Raw genomic sequence first — 20862 nt, 5'->3', positions numbered from 1 at the left:
TAGACATGAAATAATTTTGTCGTTCAAAGTATGACGGGATGCATAAATACAGTCACGCAAAATAGATATAACAAAAACTGACTAAACAGTATAAAGAAATAATAAATAAAATAGTAGTGTGGTTCATAGTATGACGGGATACATAAGTACAGAGTCACGTCAAATGTATATCACAAAAAAGTGGGTTAACAGTAAAAGTACTATTAATAAATAAAATAATTTTATCATTCAAAGTATGACAAGATACATAGGTACAGAGTCATATCATAAAATAATTTTGTCGTTCAAAGTATGATGGGATACATAAGCACAGAGTTACGTCAAAAAGGATATCTCAAAAAACAGACTTAACAGTAAAAGTAATATTAATAAAGACAAATAAAAGAATAATATAACACGTTATTAAGATGATAAACAACGTCAGTACGCAAAATCTATACTTCAAGACCATCGTGTATTATTTGTGAAGTTGATATGGAATATGTATCAACAAGTTCTGGGTACCTTCCGATGAACTTTTTTAGAAAAGGACGAGACGTTCTTTGACATACCCCTGGTTCATCAACTTTCTGCTCAGACATTGGTGACGTTTTACAAAGTCTGAGTAGGAGCTGCAAGCTCTTGAATACCGAATAAGTTGGGAAAAGTGTATTCCATATGCAGGTGAAGTTGGTATATTGCTACTAAGGTGGGGGAAATTGATAATTTCAAAATCAAAATCGTCTCGTTTGTCATAGATTCTGGTACTAAGATGACTGTGTATGTCAAATTCGAGGTATAAGTCTAAAAATGAGGCGGAGGAAGCCATGTCTGTTGTCTCTTTAATTTCTAGTTCAACAAATTACAATATCAAAAGCTCAAACACATCAAACGAATGGAAAACAAATGTCACACTCTTGACTTGAAACAGGCATTATCTTATATAGAAAGTTGAAAATGAAACGTATTGTATAGCTAGCTCAATCTTTTTGTAGAAAATGTATTGCTAATCTCATAAATCAATTAAGAATATACAAATCAACGTATCTAACAACAATATACATGTCCCCCTTTTGAGACTGTTTCTTCGGGAAATAGTATTTACATATCCGCCTCTCTGTGGCTGTATGGTACAAAGCAGTAAACTAATTCATACGCCTGTCCCAAGTCAGGAACATTTAGTTCAGTTGTTGTCGCTGTTTGTCTTTTTTGTTATTTTGTTTAATGTTTTGCTGTAATCTCGTCAAACAATGACATATAGCTGTGAGTTTCTGTGTCATTTTGTTACTTGTGGAGAGTTGTCTTATTGGCAGTCATACCACCTTTTCTTATTTGAATATATATTTTTTCAGCAGATTGTATCATTGTATAGATGCAATATACAGTGGTGAAAACATGAAAGTTGATATTAATAAAAGTACAAAATTTATATTGGTGCAAGAATAAAACACCTGTTTCCTTTGCCTATTCAAGTATTGCAAGATATAATTTTGTTAAAACACAACTAGAAATTAGCAATCAGAAGGAGAAAACTCCGTAATTACAGATGTCTCGAAAAACCATACATCTGTTAATCACAACAACGTTAGTGGAGTATTGGAATGAGAATTGCGGCTATATCTTCCCAATATTGGTTGTTGTCGCGTTTCGGTAGTGTTTGAGTATGTGAATAGCATACGTACTTCTCGCCGGAAGTACGCGCCAGTTATACTATATAAGAAGAAATTAACACAGTAGTTCATGTAAAATATGGTACGAGCGATGTAAAGTAAACCTCTCCAGTACTGTAGATTAGCATCAGATGCATTGTCAACATATCTAGATACGTATTTAGACGTCAGAAAATTTCTGCACCAAAACACAAAGTAGGGTGTATTAAAGGCAATGAAGCAAATGGATATCGCTAAAAGTATAATTGTAAACTCTAGACGTATTACACTCTCTTCAGTAATCACTCTACAAGCTTTTTGACGTTTGTTTCTCGTAAACAGCTTCCTCATTATTAAAATGTTCAACACTGTTATTACAATAAATGGCACTAATGTTATAAGAATTGCAAAAATACTATCAAGAACAAAAGCTGCAAAATCATGCTCCTTGCTTCCAGTGCAGTATGGTGTTCCCACACTGCTTTTATAAACTCCACTTAGAATAGGTTTATATATAACAATTACTATTGCAACAATTAATATGCTGGAGACAATTTGCTTTGTGCTTTTAGAGCTGCAGATATATCTTCTGTGTAACGGATGACACACACCGATGTAACGCTCCACTGTAAAAGCTACAATTATCCAAGCTGATAAAAACCGTGAAACATATGACAGATAAAGTTGTATTTGACAAACGCCATTAATATCTAAAAAATATAGCTTTGCGTCTGGTACTAAATACGCAAGTCCTCTTCTGAGCCATTCAACTGCAACATAGAATATGAGGACTAACAGGTCTGATGTTGATAATGTAGCTAGATATGTACTAGCTGACAAGCAACGCATATTCCGGGAAATGAAAACGTTAAGAGATAATGAATTTCCTATAATTCCTACCAACAGTATAACTGGAGTAAAATAAGCAAAAAAATTGCGTCCAGTGTTGTATACTTCAAATATGGCATTGTCGTCTATCGAGGCACATTTTGTTTGATTTAAATCATTGTTTATAAAATTGAACAGTTTGTCATAGACACTTATTCCACCACATATCGCTGTTGATTCATTTAACTGAAATTAACATGAAATATTGTAAATGATTATATTACTATTTGTTTATTAGGAATCGCCAATATTATGTTTTTGTCTTTAAAGTTGTCAAATGTACGTGTTTAGTGAAATATCATGAACAAAATTCAAAGCTTAAAACTGCAAATATTTTTACACAAGGTGATATTCACATACGTGAATAGACTAGATAGCGGCATATAAAAGATAATAACAACACTTTATAGATTGCATTATGTCTGAATATTTAAATACTACGGATGTATAAGAACCGACGCAGTTAATGTTATGTGTACAAATATTATTTAATATGAGCTCTGAGTGCCCCTTCGCTATTTTCTAACTTTTTCATTAATAAACATAATGTGTGTTAGGAAGAAGGGCATAAATCGACATTTGATACCATTTTTAAATCCCCTTTTTGCATTGGTCTCATCGATACACGGTGGCGGTGTCTCAATTAACTTCCAACCTTTTTGAACACTAATATCTAGTATAGTCGATCTATTCTTGAGTGTGATAATTGTACTGGGTGTGGATTCGTATGTTGGAAGATCAAGGCATAGACGGATTCGTATGTTGAAAGATCAAGGCATAGCAGAAGACGTTTAACTTGTGACTAAATCTGTTTACACCATTTTTTGAAATTCTACGATGCTTTAGTTTCTGTGTGTAAACTTGATTTGGATTTTCAACATCGGTTAACGACAAATGAAAATCAGTAAAATGAAAAATAACAAAATACCAATTACCATAGAAAATGAAAAATAACAAAATACCAATTACCATAGAAAATGAAAAATAACAAAATACAAATTACAATAGAAATTGAAAAAAAACAAAATACCAATCATCATAGAAAATTAAAAATAACAAAATACCAATCATCATAGAAAATGAAAAATAACAAAATACCAATAACCATAGAAAATGAAAAATAACAAAATACCATTTACCATATAAAATGAAAAATCACAAAATACCAATCACTATAGAAATTGAAAAATAACAAAATACCAATCACTATAGAAATTGAAAAATAAAAGAATACAAATCACCGTAGAAAATGAAAAATTACAAAATACCAATCACTATAGAAATTGAAAAATAACAAAATACCAATCACGATAGAAAATGAAAAATAACAAAATACCAATAACCATAGAAAATAAAAAAATAACAAAATACCAATCATCATAGAAAATGAAAAATAAAAGAATACCAATAACCATAGAAAATAAAAAATAACAAAATACCAATCATCATAGAAAATGAAAAATACCAAAATACAAATCACCGTAGAAAATGAAAAATTACAAAATACCAATTACCATATAAAATGAAAAATCACAAAATACCAATCACTATAGAAATTGAAAAATAACAAAATACCAATCACTATAGAAATTGAAAAATAAAAGAATACAAATCACCATAGAAAATGAAAAATTACAAAATACCAATCACTATAGAAATTGAAAAATAACAAAATACCAATCACGATAGGAAATGAAAAATAACAAAATAGCAATTACCATAGAAAATGAAAAATAACAAAATACCAATCATCATAGAAAATTAAAAATACCAAAATACCAATCACCATACAAAATGAAAAATTAAGAATACCAATCACTATACAAAATGAAAAATAAAAGAATACAAATCACCGTAGAAAATGAAAAATTACAAAATACCAATCACTATAGAAATTGAAAAATAACAAAATACCAATCACCATAGGAAATGAAAAATAAAAGAATACAAATCATCGTAGAAAGTGAAAAATTACAAAATACCAATCATCATAGAAAAAAAATACCAATTACCATAGAAAATTAAAAAACCGTAAGTCTCTACCAAGTAGTAAGATGAAAACATCAATCTTATAAATCAAATGGAAAACAACTTTCTGATTAGAAAATGTAAACATTTCTTTACTTCATTTTCTAGAATTTAAATTGAATGTACTATATGTATGACTTTTTTTAAGTGTGAAGACTGATTCATTTCTAAGTGCCGTTATCAATCAACTGATGTCAACATTCCACCTGTTTATTCTTCATGATACTTTGATATTGTGTTATTTGTAGCTTTTTTCAGTTTTTAATTGTAAAATTTGTGCTTTTGTTTATTCACGTCTTATATACTGTCCTCTGGCTTGCTATATCTTAGTTTTATTTAACTTCAGTTAATTTGTTATTCAAAGAAGGCATACAAATAGTATATAAAATTGGCAATGCTACATTTTACTATATACATATTGTTTATTACTGTGTAAAAAGGAAAATATTAAAAAGTCTGTACCTTGCAGGGTTTTGAATTTTCTTTGTCAAATATGAATTTTGCTTATTATTTAACATTATTGTACTTGAAATTACCAATTATAAGACACCCTTTTAGTACTATCTGTAATGTTTAATGTCCTTTGGCCGTTGTTGATAATTGTTTCAGTTATAATCATGCTATGTCTTACACTTTGACAATAATAGTTTGTATTAACAATCCGTTGTGTCCTCTTAAAAGATGAATTTTGCTAATTATTTGAAAAAAATAAAATTGAGAAAGGAAATGGGGAATGTGTGAAAGCGACTACAACCCGATCATAGAGCAGACAACAGCCGAAGTCTACCAATGGGTCTTCAATGTAGCGAGAAACTTCCGCACCCGTAGGCGTCCTTCAGCATGTCCCTTAAAAATATGTATACTAGTACAGTGATAATGGACGTCATTTTAAACTCCGAATTATACACAAGAAACTAAAATTAAAAATCAAACAAGACTAAGAAAGGCCAGAGGCTCCTCACAAAATTGCGGCGCGGTTTAACATGTTTATGAGATATCAACCTTCCCCCTATACCTCTAGCCAATGTAGAAAAGTAAACGAATAACAATACGCACATTAAAATTCAGTTCAAGAGAAGTCCAAGTCCGATGCCAGAAAATGTAACAAAAGAAAATAAATAAAATGACAATAATACATAAATAACAACAGACTACTAACTGACATGCCAGCTCCAGACCTCAATTAAACTGATTGAAAGATTATGTCTTCATCATATGAATATCAGGCACAATCCCTCCCGTTAGGGGTTAAGTATCAATAATAAGACACCCTTTTAGTACTAACAGCACTGGTTAATGTCATTTGGTCGTTCTTGGTAATTGTTTCAGGTACAATCATGCTATATCTTACAATTTGACAATAATAGTTTGTTTTCACAATTCAAACACAATAATATGGAATTTTGATAATCTTTTATGTTTCCTCGTAAGGTAAATCTGGTTTATTTTTTCAGAGCGATTTCATGAAATGTACTTAATTTTCTCCACACTTTTGTTGACATTGTGAGTTAATCATGTTAATACTTATATTTCTGTTGCATTGTTGTTCAACACTTTTCTCCATTCTTTTTTTATTATTTAATTGGTCAGTCAAAGATGTGATTAAATAAGCAAACGAGTATTTCATTTTGTGATTACTTAGAGACATTTGTATATCAAACTGTTAACAAACAATGTACGCTACATTTAGCTTGATCATTAATAAATAAAACGACAAGAATATATTGAAAAATCAGGTAACATAAGTTTACTAATTAAATATAGGAAGATGTGGTGTGAGTGCCAATGAGACAACTCTCCATCTAAGTCACAATTTATAAAAGTAAACAATTTTAGCTGAAAGTACGGTCTGCAACACGGAGCCTAGGCACACACCGAACAGCAAGCTATAAAGGGCCCAATAATGACTAGTGTAAAACCATTCAAACGGGAAACCAACGGTCTTATCTACATAAAAAACGAGAAACGAGAAACACGTATGACTACATACTCGGACAATGAAGATTTAATATGATAAACATTTTGAACTGTATTGCGCTTCGGACGCAATAAATTATTAAACGTGTTGTTTTCCATTTTTTAGCCGACACTTCATAATTTCTTAGTCAACAAGATGAAGTAGTTGACCAATACGACTCTGTACAGGTTTAAACAGTCGTAGGTCTTTAGTTAACAGAAAAGTTCTCTTATTTGTAGTTTACTTATTGGGTTTTTTTTTTCTAGATTCTGACATTTCGACTTAATGAGGAATGTTCTAATTAGTCATGCATCAACATCACCAAAGGCTTAGCACGTCGCACCATCACGGTTCATGTTGAATTTATGCTTTTCCTTAAACTTTATCTTTATCTTAATTCTAACAACAACGATAATTTAAAATCAATGAACTCAGATTCAACAATTACAAATCACTGCACTGTTTACAAACGGGCGGTAATCAATGCTAAAGTCAGTACATAGGAAAACAAACTGTGACAAAATTCATCAGAAAATAACGGTGCCGTCCCAAGAATATATTCACGCGATACTGAGTGAGACTCTGCACTATAACGGGAATTTTAACCAAACTTTTTTTCAAATTATATTATTTGTCAGGGATTGATTTCTGTCCGTCATACCGTATAGTGGGTTATTTTCGCGAGTGTAAAATTTTGTGATTTTCATTGAATAAGAAATACAAAATATTTTGCAGTTATTTTGTTGGTGGATTCAAAATTTTTATCATTACCTTTGCGTGTACACTTTTAAATTGGCGGAATTTATTTTGACGATTTTGTTCTATCTGCTAAAATGACAAAAAAATCATATCCTGCGAAAATAACCCACTATACGATATGTTAACTATTTACTTACACCTTGTGTAAAGGAATCCATCTTATAAGGTATTTTGATTGAGCCTCATTTCCAAAATAACATTCTTCTTTCTGAAATGTAAACTTTTAACATAAAAAATAACAACTTGCTACAGGGAATTTTCGAATGAAATAACAAGGTTTAAAACATAAACACATCTTTGTATGTCATTTGTATAGAGTTCTGTTATATTGATATAAGTATATTCAGAAAAGAATAACTGGTTTATTGGACAATAATTGACATCATGAAGTCACATTAGGTTTGCATACATCAGGGAAATACAATAAAGATTCAACAAAGTCTTGAAATTCAAACAAAAACGTAATTGACTAAAACTGCTCCTAAAGGTTTGATAAACAAGAGAAACATAGTTCCGTATAAATCTACAAACCGTATAATGCAATATCATAATGCTTGAAACATGTTTAATTTTGATGGAAATAAGACGATGTGGTATGAGTGCCTGAGAGACAACTCTCCATTTAAGTCACAATGTGTAAAAAGTAAATCTTTATAGGTCAAAGTACAGCATTAAGCACGGAGTTCTAAACGGCCCAAAATGACTAGTGTTAAACATTTTAAGGATTTACAATAAGTTGTTTTTGCGTAATACAATTTTCAAGTTTTATCACCAATCGAGTCGTTCTCTGAAGTACAAAATGTTAAGAAAATGAGTGAGGGGTTCAAAACTTGATTTTACAAGGATTATGTGCATCAAAGATAATTTTTTTCTTAATATTTCCTTGATATGTTTGTTTTAAATCATGTATTGCAAAGAAAAAGAATTTATATGCTTAATATTGTAAAACAAATGAAGAAAATGATAAGATTAACTGCATCGTTAATTTTACACAAAAAGCTACAAAATTTGATAAAACTTTCTTGTTATAATAATAATAATAATAATAATACTAATAAATAATAATAATAATAATAATAATAATAATAATAATAATAATAATAATAATAATAATAATAATAATAATAATAATAATAATAATAATAATAATAATAATAATAATAATAATAATAATAATAATAATATTAATAATAATAATAATAATAATATAATAATAATAATAATAATAATAATAATAATAATAATAATAATAATAATAATAATAATAATAATAATAATAATAATAATAAATAATAATAATAATAATAATAATAATAATAATAATAATAATAATAATAATAATAATAATAATGATAACATTATTTATTAAACGAAGGTAACACATTTAACAATTACATGTTAATCTTCCATGAGGCATTCAATAAGTACATATGCATTCAGTAGAAGAAGAAAAAATACATTAGTTTCGTGCATCTTTATTCTGTTCAGTTAGCAAATAGTTTAAACAGTTGGTCTTAAGGGGGCTCGCGGGTCTAAATGATTTTTTTTATTTAATATAGGATTTCTCTATATTTTTCTATAAATGAACTTTATCTTATACTTAATAGAAAAATGAAATAAAAAAATGGGGTCACCGATCATTTACGCTCACAATCTGCTTTCGAAAGAAGCATACATTTTTGTTAATGTTCTTTTGTTCTGTTGAACTGATAGGAGAAATAGCGGTAATATCGAAATAAAAAAAGAACTAAATTACAGAAATCGCTAAAATTTTACAATTATTTAGTTTATGTACAGCTTATTCGAAAACAACAATAAAAAATATAGGTCACCGATGAGTTAAAAAAGATATTTTAATTTTATTGCCAAATAATGGCATTTTTGCACCAAAGGGAGATAATTTGGAGCTTTTTAAGTGATATCTACATTTTAAAAGTCCGCTGGGGCCAACACGAATTGATTTTTTGGACTGATTTTTGTACCACATGATAAAGTAACAACTATTTAAGGTAATAAATAAAATCTGTAATGAAAAATTAATGTTTAATTTTTTTCAAAAAATCTTATACCCGCGAACCTCCTTAAATGTATCTAAATGATCTATTTCTTTATTATTATTTGGTAAATTATTCCAGGTAATAAGACCAGAATATTTAAATGTTCTTTTTAAAAAATCAGAATTAGGTCTTGGTACATGAAAAAGTCCTGATGTTGTCGACCTCAGACAATAATTATAAAGATCAGCACAAGCAGTAAATTTAATAGATAGATAATCAGGTGCTAGACGATTCATACATTTATACATGGGGTTCGTGTTGTTTATTCTTTAGTTTTCTATGTTGTGTCATGTGTACTATTGTTTTTCTGTTTGTCTTTTTCATTTTTAGCCATGGCGTTGTCAGTTTGTTTTAGATTTATGAGTTTGACTGTCCATTTGGTAACTTTCGTCCCTCTTTTAAACGTTAACACAGCTTGAAAATAGTGTATCCTCGTAAATATAGTCATCCTTGTAAGTTTTTTAAACATTACTGTTGATGGAAAATCAAAAGAAACAGATACAACTAATCTTGCAGCACGTTTTTTTGGAGCTTATGTATCCTCTCCAGATTAATGTGTTACAACAGTAGTCAATAATGGATAGTATATAGCTATTGCAAAAAAAAGAATAAGACCCTTTAATGGTAAATAACGTTTCAACCTTTTTAACAAATATATTCTGGTTGAAATAGTTTCGCATATTTTATCAATTTGAATTGACCATAATAGGTTTTTCAACTTCAACATTATCTAAAGCGATATTATCTTGTGATAAAACACATGAACATTCATTACAGTTTACCAGTTTTCTGTCTGATCCAACAAGCATACATTTTGATTTCTTGCTATTTATCGTCATATCATTTTCTTTACACCATTTAATAACATTGTCTAAGTCTTTATTCAAACATATATTTAAATTTACAATAGATTTAGATGATAAATGTAAAGTTGTATCATCAGCATATAGATCAGAGTCTGTATATTCTAAGGTTAATGGTAAGTCATTTATACAAATTACGAACAATAAAGGTCCAAGTATAGAACCTTGAGGAACTCCAAAAGTTCCAGTTGTATATTCTGATTCAGTGGTTCCTAACTTAACTTTTTGCATTCTCTGAGAGAGGTACGATGAAAACCATTTTACAGAGTGGTCATCCCATTTGTATAATTTGAGTTTTGATAAAAGTATATTGTGATTTACCGTATCAAAAGCCTTCTTAAAATCTAAAAAGAGAATAGCAGTAAAATTTCCATTGTCCAATTATTCTAACCATTTATCAATTATTTTAATGAGTGCTGTATGACAAGAATGTTTTTCTCGAAATCCAGACTGCTGTTGTATTAATAATTTGTGTGTGGTTAACAATAAATTTAGCTGTTTAAAGACAGTTTTTTTTCAAATAACTGGGACACAGTTGGTAAAATTGAAATGGGTCTATAATTGTTTTGGTCTGTTTTATCCCCTCCTTAAATATGGGAGCAACTTTAGCAGATTTAATATATTAGGAAATATTCCTCTACCTAAACTAAGGTTTATTATGTGAGCAAGGGGGCGTGCTACAATCGACCTTGATAGTTTTAAAATTCTTGGTCCAACTCCATCAGTTCCAGTTGATTTAGTTATGTCTAGATTTTTTAGACCTTGTAAAACCTCGTCATTTGTGACAGTATATAATGAGAATTTAGAATCATCAATTATTCTTGAATTGACATAGTTATAAATTTTCTCAGATTTAAAACTTTTCTGAGGATTTGATATAAGCTTCTCACCAACTGTGCTAAAATGATCATTTAAGCAGTTAGCAATATCATTTTTGTTTATAAGTACTTTTCCTTCGTGTGTTAAAATGTCAATTTCCTGTTTTGTTGTTGAATTCATATCCTTTAAATGCCTCCAAAGAATTTTACAGTTTTTATCGTTATCTATTGCATCCATAAAATATTTTGCTTTTGCAGAATGGATTAATTCACTAGTTTTGTTCCTATATTTTTTATAATTTTCAGTGTCTTTCTTTTTGTGAAAATTATCTTTTTGGGAATTTTGATTTACCAATTTCATAAGTATACCATTCAGGTTGATATTTATTTTTTACACGTCTAGTAACAACAGGTGCATGTTTATCTAATACATTGACAAGTAAGTAATACCACATGTCCATTGCTTCGTTTGGATCATTGATTTCCTGTATTATATCGAATGGTTGATTTGACAAATCTTTTAAAAACATTTCATCATTAAATGTTTTAAAGTTTCTGTATTTGATCTCAAAATGTGAATCTGATTTGTCTTTAATAAGCTTTGCAAATTTGTTTACAGTACCGCTAACAGGATAATGATCACCTGGGTCGTATAATGGTTCTTTTATATTGATAAGACTTGTAAGATTTGTACTGTAAATATGATCAATTACAGTGACACTAGTAGAAGTAACTCTAGTAGGGTCAACCACCATTTGATGAAGACTATATGTTGTAATAGAAGTTGACCATTTAGAAGGAAGAGGCTTCAAAAAATCATGAATTATGTGTAACACCCCCTAACACAAACACAAACCTTCTAAAAAACGTCAAACGTATGCCAATTACTTTAGTGGAAAATTATGATTGTAACCTACATAATACATTCTGAACTTTTTTGAAAAAGACTATAAATGAAAATCGAATTATTTAATCTCACCATAATGATAAAATGTTTGGAAAATTAATGAGAGTTATTCAACATGAATCACAGAGAAATTCTTGTAAATACAGGCAACAGTAGTATATCGCTTTTCGAAAGTCATAAATCGATTGAGAGAAAACAAATCTAGGTAACAAACTAAAACCGAAGCAAACACATCAACTATAAGAAGAAAAGAACAAAACAACAGAAGCGCTAAAGTAAAAACAAACTAACGACAATGTAACACACACAGAAACGAACCATCAGATAATAACTGTCATGTTCCTGGTTTGCTACAGGACATTTGAAGTGGAAAAGTTATTCATTATAGCTTAAAAAAGTTAAAACCATGTTCAACTAAAAATGAATGTTATTTTATTCAAATATAAAGACTTTTATTAACTAAATCTACTAATTGTTTTTTTGAAATTATGAATGTTTATGACAATAGACATTCTATTTATTGGTTGAAACATGTGATAGCAGACGTCTAAAGATTCAATAATTAAATAGTAGAACGGGAATCAACATGACACATTCCCATACCGCCGCAATCATTGTGTGCTTTTCTGAAGTTTTTGAAAATGTTATCTTATTATTGATGATTTTTATATATATTGTTAATTAGTAATTTGGCTTTAAAGTAATGTTTCAGTATAATAAAAGACTATCTGCTTGTTTGAAAAAACGTTTTGTTAAGATTTAGGCATTGTTTTATTAAACACTTTTCAACACGTTTACATTTAGAGACCTTTACATTTTGCTACGCAGTATGATTTGTCGTTGTGTAAGCCGGTACTATAACGGATAGTTGTTTATGATAACTTCAGCGTCATTTGTTCACAGGTGAAAATTGTCTAATTGCCAATTATTACACATCTTCTTATTGTACTAAAAAGAATAGTGAAATTCACCTCAGTTAACCTCTGTCAGAGGGAAATACAACCAACGTTTCTTTTTTTCAACGATACATAAGAAAAAGATGCTTTATATTAAATTATTACCGATTCGAACTATCAATCATCAAACAGCGATATCGTGCAAGAACTTGTAATTGCTCTTTATAAATTTAGTGCGTGCTGTATCTAACAGAAATAGAAATGATAAGCATTTAACATGGACGAGAATATTTTAATTGTTTAAATATCTTCTCAATTCTTAGACAACCTGCAAACTTATTTGAGAGCTGTATACTTTTATTCATACAACATTCATCCAGATTGACATAATAACAAAAGGTGTAGAAACCAACCAAAATATAATAAACTTGTATCTATGAGTATGATAACCCTTATGGAATAATGCTTAATTCTTTCTGCTGTGAAGGAAATATAAGGTCATAATTACAACATTGTCGACAACTTAGCTGACATCTGTACATTTATGTCTGCAATCAGACTGTAGAATTTATGTTATTGGTATCCCATGTAGCTATCACATAACGCCATAGCGTGACTTTATAAATAAATGAAAATTAATTTGTTTCGTGACAACTTCCTACTGCATAAGATAACTAATATGTTTTATGAAAAGTTGAATGTCTTAAGCTGACCTAAGATCATTATTACATAACACACCTTCATAGTTGTGTCTTAAGCTGACCTAAGATCATTATTACATAACACACCTTCATAGTTGTGTCTTAAGCTGACCTAAGATCATAATTACATAACACACCTTCATAGTTGTGTCTTAAGCTGACCTAAGATCATTATTACATAACACACCTTCATAGTTGTGTCGTAAGCTGACCTAAGATCATTATTACATAACACACCTTCATAGTTGTGTCTTAAGCTGACCTAAGATCATTATTACATAACACACCTTCATAGTTGTGTCGTAAGCTGACCTAAGATCATTATTACATAACACACCTTCATAGTTGTGTCGTAAGCTGACCTAAGATCATTATTACATAACACACCTTCATAGTTGTGTCGTAAGCTGACCTAAGATCATTATTACATAACACACCTTCATAGTTGTGTCGTAAGCTGACCTAAGATCATTATTACATAACACACCTTCATAGATGTGTCGTAAGCTGACCTAAGATCATTATTACATAACACACCTTCATAGTTGTGTCGTAAGCTGACCTAAGATCATTATTACATAACACACCTTCATAGTTGTGTCTTAAGCTGACCTAAGATCATTATTACATAACACACCTTCATAGTTGTGTCGTAAGCTGACCTAAGATCATTATTGCATAACACACCTTCATAGTTGTGTCGTAAGCTGATCTAAGATCATTATTACATAACACACCTTCATAGTTGTGTCTTAAGCTGACCTAAGATCATTATTACATAACACACCTTCATAGTTGTGTCTTAAGCTGACCTAAGATCATTATTACATAACACACCTTCATAGTTGTGTCTTAAGCTGACCTCAGATCATTATTACATAACACACCTTCATAGTTGTGTCTTAAGCTGACCTCAGATCATTATTACATAACACACCTTCATAGTTGTGTCTTAAGCTGACCTCAGATCATTATTACATAACACACCTTCATAGTTGTGTCTTAAGCTGACCTAAGATCATTATTACATAACACACCTTCATAGTTGTGTCTTAAGCTGACCTAAGATCATTATTACATAACACACCTTCATAGTTGTGTCTTAAGCTTACCTCAGATCATTATTACATAACACACCTTCATAGTTGTGTCTTAAGCTGACGTCAGATCATTATTACATAACACACCTTCATAGTTGTGTCTTAAGCTGACCTCAGATCATTATTACATAACACACCTTCATAGTTGTGTCTTAAGCTGACCTCAGATCATTATTACATAACACACCTTCATAGTTGTGTCTTAAGCTGACCTCAGATCATTATTACATAACACACCTTCATAGTTGTGTCGTAAGCTGACCTCAGATCATTATTACATAACACACCTTCAAAGTTGTGTCGTAAGCTGATCTAAGATCATTATTACATAACACACCTTTATAGTTGTGTCTTAAGCTGATCTAAGATCATTATTACATAACACACCTTCATAGATGTGTCTTAAGCTGACCTAAGATCATTATTACATAACACACCTTCATAGTTGTGTCTTAAGCTGATCTAAGATCATTATTACATAACACACCTTCATAGTTGTGTCTTAAGCTGACCTAAGATCATTATTACATAACACACCTTCATAGTTGTGTCTTAAGCTGACCTAAGATCATTATTACATAACACACCTTCATAGTTGTGTCTTAAGCTGACCTAAGATCATTATTACATAACACACCTTCATAGTTGTGTCTTAAGCTGACCTAAGATCATTATTACATAACACACCTTCATAGTTGTGTCTTAAGCTGACCTAAGATCATTATTACATAACACACCTTCATAGTTGTGTCTTAAGCTGACCTAAGATCATTATTACATAACACACCTTCATAGTTGTGTCTTAAGCTGACCTAAGATCATTATTACATAACACACCTTCATAGTTGTGTCTTAAGCTGACCTAAGATCATTATTACATAACACACCTTCATAGATGTGTCTTAAGCTGACCTAAGATCATTATTACATAACACACCTTCATAGTTGTGTCTTAATCTGAACTTAGATCATTATTACATAACACACCTTCATAGTTGTGTCTTAAGCTGACCTAAGATCATTATTACATAACACACCTTCATAGTTGTGCAAACTATCACTAATAGTCGTAAAGCTATCCATTAGCTTGATGTAAGAAACTACTAAAGGTCATAAAAAGGAGTATGTGAACAATACACCGTTTCGCTAATCTCGGCTGACCCGGCCGCTTGAACTTTTGACGCATTAAACAATCACTTTTCCATTATGGCGTCAGATATTTTGTTTTATGAGGTCAAAATTTTACGGGAACCTGTGTGATATCCAGTAATGGCGGACAAATAACGATAAGGTGTATGGAGAATCAAAGATAACTCAAATGTCTCATAACAATTAAATCAAACGAATCGTGTAAAAGTTATGTCATCAAATATATTTTGTATAATAGATTTATTTATATTCTCCATTGGAATTTTTGTTATCTTTTCTTACTTATCTTTTCAAACATGATGAAACCAAAATATGAAACTGGTCGAATCGATAATTCATAATTCATAATTCTAATACAGTAAACTGATATTGTTTTTTTTATAAAATCTTGAAATAAAGAGCAACAAAATGTATAACGTTGGAGAAAGAAAAGTGACTAAAGATTAAGTGCTATAATAAGTTATTGTTTGTCCTCAATCGAACCTAGTAGTATAATTTTAATTAGTTAAACATAAAGCTTTTGTTATGTCTATGCAGTGTTCACAACACAAACATTGATATCCTATGAGAAATTATCCTACCTTATCATGCAACACTTTAGTCGTTGAAGACCTTACTACCGATAATTTTCATGGAAAACTTCAAACAAACATCGACGGCATGCGGTGATACTAGCAATTTGATTTCGTAAATTTCGTTTCCTATATGATTTAACTTTGAAATAGTTTAAAGAAAAGGAGAAGATGAATAGTTAATCAACACAATGTTTTTTTACTTATGCATTGGTTGATTGATAGCTAAGTTAAACCATTGGTTTAAAGTGTGTTATATTTTATTGCAACAGGATTTATGGACTTCCCGTCCTCTTATACATAATATCTGTATCTATATTAATACATAAAGAGCAATCACATTACTTTCAGACAATTCAATCATTCTTTGTTTACTTTATCTTTGCTTATATTGGGGTTTTATCTATTATAATTATGAACGATTTTTGTATGGAAACAAAGTACTGTGGATTTATTTATTTTCATGGGTCTCAATTTTCGTGTCAATTTCTGTGCACAAAGCCTATTGAAAGTATGTTATTCGTTGAACATTTCAATATTCGTATACACGAAAGCTACAATAAAAGTTATCCAACGAATAATAATGAATCGACAAGATAGCAAAACTACCGAACTCCAAGGCAAATTCAAACAGGGGATCTGATTTTCTCTCAGTGATTGTCCTTCCTTACATCGTTATTTGTTTTTAATTGAGGAATTTTAAGGCATGAAAACGTATTTGATTATCTTTTTTAAGTTTAAGTCATTTTTTTACTTCAACAATTATCAATTTGACGTAAAGTGTTAGATTTGATTATTTACGTACGAATTAAGAAACAATAAAATTCTATCTTATCAAACTGATGCCTGAATTATTTTATTCCTTTTTTTTTATAACATAGGAGCTAACTTAGATTATTTTGCCTAGAAACACGATTTTACGACAAGATGTAAGTTCATAAACAAATCACAAAGTGTGTAATGTTATCCGAGAACAATTATATTATTTTTCAATTAATTAATCGTTTCCTAAATGAATACTTTAAGAAAAACAAAAACAAAATTTTGGATTGCATAATATTTTTAATTCAAAAGTGTATAATATAACAAACGCACTATAATTAGCAGCACTTTGATAGAGCTCAACATTGCACTTCATGGGTTATTGAAGTCAATATTTGTATTCACTAGAATTGTGTTTTCGTTCCTTTGTTCTAATATGATAACTGAGCTTCGTCTTTCTATTGTAAAACATGTCACCACATATTTGGCACTATAGATAAATATCATCATTATATTTTATTGCTCAACTTTTCAATGCTACTATAAAACACTTACCTGTTATGTCTAGGACAATAAAGTTGGTTATGCCTTGGTAATTCTCTATTTCTGTGAATACAAATAATTCTGTTTCCTTCAAGATAATGCGATATATACTAGGGAGATAACGTTTACATCACTTATTATTTGATGATAAACTTTCTCGAATGTATTCTCTTATTGATTTATATTTCTTTTTTTGTAATGTTTAACTATATGCATAACAATACAATTTTAGTTCAGTTCAATATTGATATATTATAATTAGCACGTGAATAAAAAGATGTAAATTTCACTTCGATAGCACGTCGCTGTGAATAATTGTTAAACCACAATAAAGATATGTGTATTACCTTTTAAATAAATCTGAACAAATTATGATATAACATTGATCGCACGATTGCTGCATAATTTATAAGCCCAGGCATAGATTACCTTAGCCGTATTTGGCACACTTCAATTTTGTACTTGTTTGGCTTTATATATATTTTGATATGAGCGTCACTGATGAGTCTTGTGTAGTTGAAACGCGCGTCTGGCGTACTAAATTATAATCCTGTTACCTTTGATAACTATTATAAATATTAATACGAATAGATAAACGATTTTTTTTATTTTTATAATTATGTAACGGACAGGTATAAAACTCTGTTACAAGTTTAAATCTCCATTGATCTTAGTCTTGTAGTATTTAGTGACGTCCTCTTTCTTTCTATTTTTTAAACGCTTTTGATTTTTACTCAGTTCTGAAATACCATGTCAAAGGACAGACTTGAAATCAGTCTCAATAAAAGTATGATATATAGGAAGCTCGCTTAGCTTATTCAAATACGTTCCCAAACGTTTCCAAATATAAGTTGATGAGATGGATTTCTGCCTTTTCACTAATACGAGTATCAACACTTAACTGGTAATCCATGTCAATGACAAGACGTTTGACATTAGACTCACACACTTTTATTCCGTAAACATGGATATGTATGGAACGTCATTTGACAACTGCGTTAGTCTGAAATTGATCAGGATTTGTTTGTGAACAATTCAATTAGTTTGAGTGTTTCAAATTTTAATGTAGAAATTTAAACATCATAATCTGGATTACAGCAGGATATAGTATCATTGTCATTTGCATAACCATACAGAATTCCATGTTTATCACTAAAAAGTATATCAACTTCAACCGGCCGGGCAGCTCGTAGTATATGTACAAGTTCACTAATTTTGCTTTGTCATATCTTGCTATTTGACTTTCTTATATTCGAAGTCGTCCTTATGTTGTGTTGCTTTTTTTATTTTTCAGTACAGAGATAAAACATGAAATCTTTATGTCAAAACAATACTTTTATGAACAGAATAAGATGAAAACGGAAACCGACGTCTACGCGGGTTTAGAAATGACTGTCTGACAAAAGAAAAAGAACACTATAACCATAATAACACTTTAAACATAGAGCTGAAGACAGAATGTGAGAAACTTGTAAGCTACTCTTATGACACCTGTCCTACGTTCTATAGAATTGCAAATTCCCCATGTTAAACCAATGTCAATGATATTTCATGTCCTCTCTATAGTATTGAATACTGTACTAGTAATACCAATGTCAATGATATTTCATGTCCTCTCTATAGTATTGAATACTGTGCTAGTAATACCAATGTCTATGATATTTCATGTCTCTCTATAGTATTGAATACTGTGCTGGTAATACCAATGTCAATGATATTTCATGTCTCTCTATAGTATTAAATACTGTGCTGGTAATACCAATGTCAATGATATTTCATGTCCTCTCTATAGTATTGAATACTGTGCTTAAAATACCAATGTCAATGATATTTCATGTCCTCTCTATAGTATTGAATACTGTGCTGGTAATACTAAAGTCAAGGATATTTCATGTCTCTCTATAGTATTGAATACTGTGCTGGTAATACCAATGTCAATGATATTTAATGTCTCTCTATAGTATTGCATACTGTGCTGGTAATACTAAAGTACATGATATATCATGTCCTCTCTATAGTGTTGAATACTGTGCTGGTAATACTAATGTCAATGATATTTCTTGTCCTCTCTATAGTATTGAATACTGTGCTGGTAATACGAATGTCAATGATATTTCATGTCTCTCTATAGTATTGCATACTGTGCTGGTAATACTAAAGTCAATGATATATCATGTCCTCTCTATAGTATTGAATACTGTGCTTGTAATACTAATGTCAATGATATTTCATGTCCTCTCTAAAGTATTGAATACTGTGCTTGTAATACCAATGTCAATGATATTTCATGTCCTCTCTATAATATTGAATACTGTGCTTGTAATACTAATGACAATGATATTTCATGTCTCTCTATAGTATTGAATACTGTGCTGGTAATACCAATGTCAATGATATTTCTTGTCCTCTCTATAGTATTGAATACTGTGCTGGTAATACTAATGTCAAAGATATTTCATGTCCTCTCTATAGTATTGAATACTGTGCTGGTAATACTAATGTCAATGATATTTCATGTCCTCTCTATAGTATTGAATATCGTGCTGGTAATACTAATGTCAATAATATTTCATATCCTCTCTAAAGTATTGAATACTGTGCTGGCAATACCAATGTCAATGATATTTCATGTCCTCTTTATAATATTGAATACTGTGCTGGTAGTACCAATGTCAATGATATTTCTTGTCCTCTCTATAGTATTGAATACTGTGCTGGCAATACTAATGTCAATGATATTTCTTGTCTCTCTATAGTATTGAATACTGTGCTGGTAATACTAATGTCAATGATATTTCTTGTCCTCTCTATAGTATTGAATACTGTGCTGGTAATACTAATGTCAATAATATTTCATATCCTCTCTATAGTATTGAATACTGTGCTGGTAATACTAATGTCAATGATATTTCATGTCCTCTCTAAAGTATTGAATACTGTGCTGGCATTACCAATGTCAATGATATTTCATGTCCTCTTTATAATATTGAATACTGTGCTGGTAGTACCAATGTCAATGATATTTCTTGTCCTCTCTATAGTATTGAATACTGTGCTGGTAATACTAATGTCAATGATATTTCATGTCCTCTCTATAGTATTGAATATTGTGCTGGTAGTACCAATGTCAATGATATTTCTTGTCCTCTCTATAGTATTGAATACTGTGCTGGTAATACTAATGTCAATGATATTTCTTGTCCTCTCTATAGTATTGAATACTGTGCTGGCAAT

General features: G+C 30.2%; 1 protein-coding gene across 1 annotated transcript; it reads right to left on the bottom strand.

The window, feature by feature from the left end:
* Positions 1-285: 285 nt before the first annotated feature.
* On the bottom strand, positions 286-17714 carry LOC143053903 (cysteinyl leukotriene receptor 2-like). Its single transcript, XM_076226697.1, has 3 exons — positions 17641-17714; positions 7398-7468; positions 286-2702 (listed from the first exon to the last, which is right to left on the bottom strand). Exons 2-3 carry the CDS (start codon positions 7416-7418, stop codon positions 1554-1556), a joined length of 1170 nt encoding a protein of 389 aa, XP_076082812.1. The 5' UTR covers positions 7419-7468; positions 17641-17714; the 3' UTR covers positions 286-1553.
* Between the last annotated feature and the right edge of the window lie 3148 nt (positions 17715-20862).

Source organism: Mytilus galloprovincialis, chromosome 12 (assembly GCF_965363235.1).
Source record: "Mytilus galloprovincialis chromosome 12, xbMytGall1.hap1.1, whole genome shotgun sequence".
Taxonomy (NCBI): domain Eukaryota; kingdom Metazoa; phylum Mollusca; class Bivalvia; order Mytilida; family Mytilidae; genus Mytilus; species Mytilus galloprovincialis.
The sequence above is the reverse complement of the archived record's forward strand: the minus strand, read 5'-3'. Positions and strand labels throughout refer to the sequence as shown.

What these genes read in the sequence shown, in the direction of transcription:
- LOC143053903 (XM_076226697.1), bottom strand. Translation starts at nt 7,418, where the DNA reads ATGGATTCCTTTACACAAGGT. An exon ending in TGGATTCCTTTACACAAGGT is followed by an intron (nt 2,703 to 7,397) that starts GTAAGTAAATAG and finishes TGTTAATTTCAG; the next exon opens with TTAAATGAATCAACAGCGAT.